General features: G+C 53.8%; 1 protein-coding gene across 1 annotated transcript in view; it reads right to left on the bottom strand.

The window, feature by feature from the left end:
• Positions 1–4614, bottom strand: part of LOC103902150 (protein O-GlcNAcase-like) — an 18605-nt gene extending 13991 nt beyond the window's left edge. Inside the window, exons 1-2 of the mRNA XM_019473086.1 lie at positions 4569–4614; positions 4001–4052 (exon numbers count right to left, since the gene is read on the bottom strand). Coding sequence (XP_019328631.1) covers positions 4001–4052; positions 4569–4614 — 98 coding nt within the window. The remainder of the gene's footprint in view (positions 1–4000; positions 4053–4568) is intronic.
• Positions 4615–5591: the final 977 nt, after the last annotated feature.

Genomic DNA, 5591 nt, shown 5'->3' with positions numbered 1-5591 from the left:
AGGGGCAGAATCCCCTCCCTCGACCTGCTGGCCACGCTTCTTTTGATGCAGCCCAGGATACGATTGGCCTTCTGGTCTGGGAGCGCACGTTGCTGGCTCATGTCCAGCTTTTCATCCACCAGTACCCCCAAGTCCTTCTTGGCAGGGCTGCTCTCAATCCCTTCATCCCCCAGTCTCTATTGATATTGGGGATTGCCCTGATCCAGGTGCAGGACTTTGCACTTGACCTTGTTGAACTTCATGAGATTTTCACGGGTCCACTCCTCAAGCCTGCCAAGGTCCCTCTGGATGGCATCCTCTCCCTCTAGGTGATCAACTGCACCATGCAGCTTGGTGTCATCTGCAAACTAGATGAGGGTGCACTCAATCCCACTATGTCAGTGATGAAGATATTAAATAGTATTGGTCCCAGTGTGGACCCCTGGGGGACAGCACTTGTTACTGGTTTCCACTTGCATGTTGAGCCATTGACTGCAACTCTTTGGATGCAGCCATCCAGCCAATTCCTTATCCATCAACAGTAACATGCATTACTTACATGCTAATCCCTTACTGTAGTTTTGATAGGTTGAATCCTGTACCAGCTTCTTCATTCTTCAGCCAAGCACAGCCAGAGGCTCACAGGCTGGAGGTACCCGATTGCCCTTCTGCCTATCTAACACCAGCACAGGGGTGCACACAGGAGGACCCAAACCCCAGCTGTGCTGCTCCTCCAGCTGCAGAGCCCCCAGGACACATCTCCTGGGCAGCTCAGGCACCCACTTCAGCAGTGCACAAATCCTGCACAGCTGGCTCCCCGTGGGGAAGACAGAGACAGTGTGAGGCAGAGGAATCCCCTCCTGCACATCTAAACCCAGGCACTCTGTTATCTAACAGGGTCACACTAACATTGATCCACAGACATTAAAAGGCCTGTCAAAGGAACTCTTTGGGACTGCAAGATTTTTGCCAAGCCCTGCAGGTGGAAAGCCCCAGAGTGCTGAAAAACAGTAAGTGCTGAAGCAGAGCTTTGGCAGGGTGGGCAGCAGAGCTGGGCAAGCGTGAACCCGTGGCAGGACGCTGTGCCTGTGCAGTTTGCAGGTGGCAAAGAACAAGTAAGTAGAGAATAAAGGAGCAAATACAGCACTCGGGAGTGATTTGAAATGGCTGCTAAGCTGGGCTTCAGCAAGCAGTATATTTCTTAATACAGCCAAGCATAAAGTCCTACCTAGTAAAAGAATACAGAAGATACGGTGTCTGAAGTAACAACTTAACATAATGAGCAATTAGTTGAACATGAGCGTCCTCTGCAATGCCACTGGTAACTCAGCATAAGAGAGAGCCCCAGATGAATCACTGCAGAGTGTCAGGCGGGACTAGAGAGATTTGGTGACCTCTGTGCTGGCTGCAGATGCTGCCAAAGCAGTGGCCACAGCGTGGAAAGGACGCTGATTAACTAGAGTGAGTCTGTCAAGGAGCCACACACACAGACACAGGTGGGAAGTCTGTGAGCAAGAGAGTCTTGGAGCCCAGTCTGCTCATCTCCCCAGGGGAAAGCCTCAGCCTGCCAGCGCTCCAGAGGAGAGAAAAACCGCACCCAGCAGTCGGGGACATGGCGGGGTCCAGGGGTGACTCACGGGGACATGCATTTGGGCGAGATGGGAGAGGAAAGGTCTCCAACTCTCCAGATGCTCCACTGCAGTCAGAGCTGAAGGGAAGCAGGTCTGAGAGATCAGGGCCTGCCTGCTTCAGGAGATCAGACTGCACCATCATAAGGCCCTTTCTGGCCTCAAAAAGCACAAATTCCTTCCAGAATCTCCCCAGCAATCCAAGACTCACTGGAAATTATCAGGATGGGGCAGACACCTCCCTAGACAGCTCTTTTGGCACTCCTGTATGAAAGCCAGCTGATATATTCATTTATTTTTATTTATCCTCCTTAGTAGATGATGTTTTACATTTTCCCATAATGAACAGACTGGGAAGCACTTCATGTACCACATGATACAAGTGCCTCATCTTGTTTCTTTCCAGAGAAGAAAAACATCAATGAACATACCACTCACATGTGCAAACGTGAACATACAACCCAGTCCAGTACCAGACAAGGCCATCATTAGACCTTCTCATTCCTAATATACTTTAAAACATCACATCTTGTTTTCCTTCCTGCACGTTTTCCCCAAATTTTCTAAGCTACATTTTTCTGTATCCGCATCTCTGGTTGCTGCATTATGGTCCTTACTTGCACTTGTGACTACCCACACTGTCACTAGTGCACTCTCACAGCATGACCGGCACATTTCCCACACAGTGCACGGCTGCCAGGGCCATCACCAGCACACGGCCCTGCCACCTCTGGCCCACTGCCTGGCCATCACCGGTGCGCTGCCCACACTGTCGCCAGTGCACTGTCTGGCCATCACCGGTGCACTGCCCACACTGTCACCAGCACACTGCCCCTGCTTTGACCAGCGCACTCTCCACACCATCCCCAGTGTGTTGCCCATGCCATCACCAGGGCAGTACCCACACTGACCAGTGTGCCACCTAGGCTGTGACCACCGTGCTGCCCATGCTGCACAGGAGGCCCTACTGGGCCCCAGTCCATCGGTGGCAGGTGGCAGTCCATCTTGTCAGTGCAGCTCATCCCACTGACAGCCAGTGCATGGGCGCCAGCTGCTAGGAGAGGGCTTTTTCTCTCTTGCACAGATCAACTCCCATCCCAAGGTGATTCTCACAACCAGCCAGTGACAGATCCTGCCCACATCCTTCTGTCACAGGGACACATGGTGACACACAGACACACATGGGGAATCACAGGGACACAAGGGCCACCTCCACACCAGGCAGGGATGGCAGCCTCAGGATAAAGTGGCCACCTGTGCCCACGGTGGAGTGATGTGGGTTTACTGTGCCATCTGTTTCCACAATGATAGACCTGGCTCCAGCGAGGCCGGGCTGCCTGGAAGCACCCGCCTGGTGCTCCCGCTGGGAGCGCAGGGTGGCAGGGATGGTGGCACCAGGCAGGGCAAGCTGGCCACTTGCTGCTGGTGGCAGCGGGCACGCAGTGTGCTGTCCTGCAGCCAGCACACCGACAGGGGCTGGTGCAGCGTGGCACTGCCCAGGCCCACATGGTTCAGAGATGAGGCAATGGGCGCTTGTCCTGCCAGGTCAGCCCCCGAGGTGGGCTTCCAGCCCGCTGAACACCCCCACGTTCTCTCTCACATGGATCTTACTTCCCATTTCCAGCCCCAGCCCCTCCACCTGCTCCCCGACACCCCTCCTGTGCATAGGCTGCCCTAGCCAACCCACACCACACTGCAGTCAGGGCAGAGCAGCTTTTCTGGTGCCTCCAGAGGCAGCATTTTCAGGCTTGCATAGCCCCCACGCTCCTCTCTAAACCCTTCCCAGCTGCCATCGCTCCTCCCATGGCATGGGCAGCAGGATCCGACCCTGTCCCAGTGACAGCTCCCTCTGGGTCTGCACCCTCACTGGAGCACCCGTGCCAGCTGTGCAGTGCCAGCACGCAGGGGCTAGTGCCCACCCAGCCCCTTCCGGGCCCCATCCCCAGACCCCATTCCCTTGGGGCACCCAGCCCTGTCCCAGGCCCAAGCCCCACAGCCAAACACATCTGGCTGCAGCTGGGCTGTGGCAGAGTCCCAGCACCATCTGCTGGCACAGGGCAGCACAGCCCGCATCTGTCCGGGCATCCTCAGGCTGCCCGTCCAGCCCACCCCACAGCCACCACACCCGGGCCCAGGGCAGGGGAGTCTTTCCCCAGGCCAGATCCAGGGGTGCAGGAGTGTTGGGACAGAGGGGGCACTGCAGGAGCAGCCCTGGGAGAAGCATGAGCCCCCTTCACTGCCATCGCCCCAGTATCCCAAAGGCAGGCCAGCCCCAGGAGCCTCCCTCCAGCACATTTTCCCTCACCGTTCTTGCCTCCACAGCACTCCGGCTTCCACCTTGTCACTCTGCCCCAGGCTAGTACCCTTCAGAGAGGAAAATTCAGGGTACTTGCCATTGAAAGAGAAGTTTCCTCTGTTCCATAGACCATGGTCTCCCATAGAAACCTGTAAAAGGGGGGGAAAAAAAAAGCCAAAATGCAGTTGTCAGTAACTGCCTTAAAACAGTCTCTCTCTGTACTATCCCTAAGTGGCTGCTCTTAAACCCAAAGATCCACCAGTTGTTCACCTCTGGGTACTTCAAATGTCCATTACCCTGCTGTGGTCTTGCTGGGCATTGGTATTCAAGTAAGTGGGTATAATGTCTGTGCTTTCATCCTTCCCAGAAAGAGGCAGCTGGGAAGAATTGCACAAGGTAGCACTTAACCTGGGAGGGGGAATTTGCACAGTAAAAGCCAAGCCTAGAGGAGACGTTTTCTGCCTGGGGATTTTCTTCTTTACAGAGACCAGCTCTGTCTCTCTCTGCATCTCTCTGTCTGTGTAGTGTCAGGCTGTGTCAAGCAGGGCATCACCACTCCTCTATGGGCTATAAAAGCTGCTCTCTCTGTCTTTAATCACTGCACAACTCAAACTGCACCAAAATTGCACTGACACAGCTCTCCCCTACACCCTACAAACACATACCTGCATTGCACAAGGGCAGGACTTTGAGGCAGCATCCCTGTCCCATGGCAAGCTGTCCAGATCAGGAACACACAAACAACCTGCAGGGATGCCCACGAGTGCTGGGACTGCGACTCCACAAGACATTTCACGGACACCTTGTCCGTCCCCCACTGGAAAACACCATCCCCATAAGCTTGCAAAGGGAAAATCCAGAGAGGGAAAGCACACCAGGGAGCAACCTTACCAATTGTCTGCTAACAAAGACACTCATGAATGAGCACCAAGGCTGGCCACAAGGACATTGCCCTTCCAGAAGGTTCACATCAACAAAACAGAATGCAGGAAATACAGATCTGGAGTCAGCAAATTCCCAAGTGTTTCTTAACATTTCCACTTCTGCTGCTTGCAGGCTTTAGGTGGTTGTTGGGCATCAGTGTCTGACACAAGCTTGAAGCTGCAGCACCACAGCAGCTGACAGTCTGCCCTGTGCTCTGCATGGCAGGGAACCAGTCTGTGACTGGCAGGAGCCCACCTTGCAGCCCTCAACACCAACCTTGGGCAATGGTGTGGTAGGTTGCACCACAGCACACACTGAACATTATCTTCTTTGCAGATAGATCTTCTACCTGCTTGACCATCTACACAGTTATTCCATCTACTTTGAAACAATACATATTCACCTTATTAGCCATCCCCCACCGTGCACAGGGCCAAATTTGTTTGCTGGGATCCTTGAGTGGCCACATTTCACCCAAAGAAGGTATTTCCATGATAAATAGATTTTCCATTTCCCAATCCATAGGAACTCCTGTTGAGCTCACAGGGAGGTCCCAGGAGTCCCTGTACAGCACCTGCCTGCAAGTGCCTCACTCACACTTTGCTGTGAACTGACACTGCCTTGCAAGTATGACTCTCACCCCCTACACATGCCCTGCCAGCAGCAGCTCTGTTGAAAATGCCATCCTAGTGTATTCTGCCCAGTAAAGTGGCTTAAATTTTACCAGCAAAATCTGTTTGTACCTGTGGCTGCATCTCCAAAGG

The sequence above is a fragment of the Aptenodytes forsteri genome, unplaced genomic scaffold (genome assembly GCF_000699145.1).
Source record: "Aptenodytes forsteri isolate BGI_AS27 unplaced genomic scaffold, ASM69914v1 Scaffold678, whole genome shotgun sequence".
NCBI lineage: Eukaryota > Metazoa > Chordata > Aves > Sphenisciformes > Spheniscidae > Aptenodytes > Aptenodytes forsteri.
Note: the sequence above shows the minus strand (reverse complement) of the source record. Positions and strands in the feature narration are given on the sequence as shown.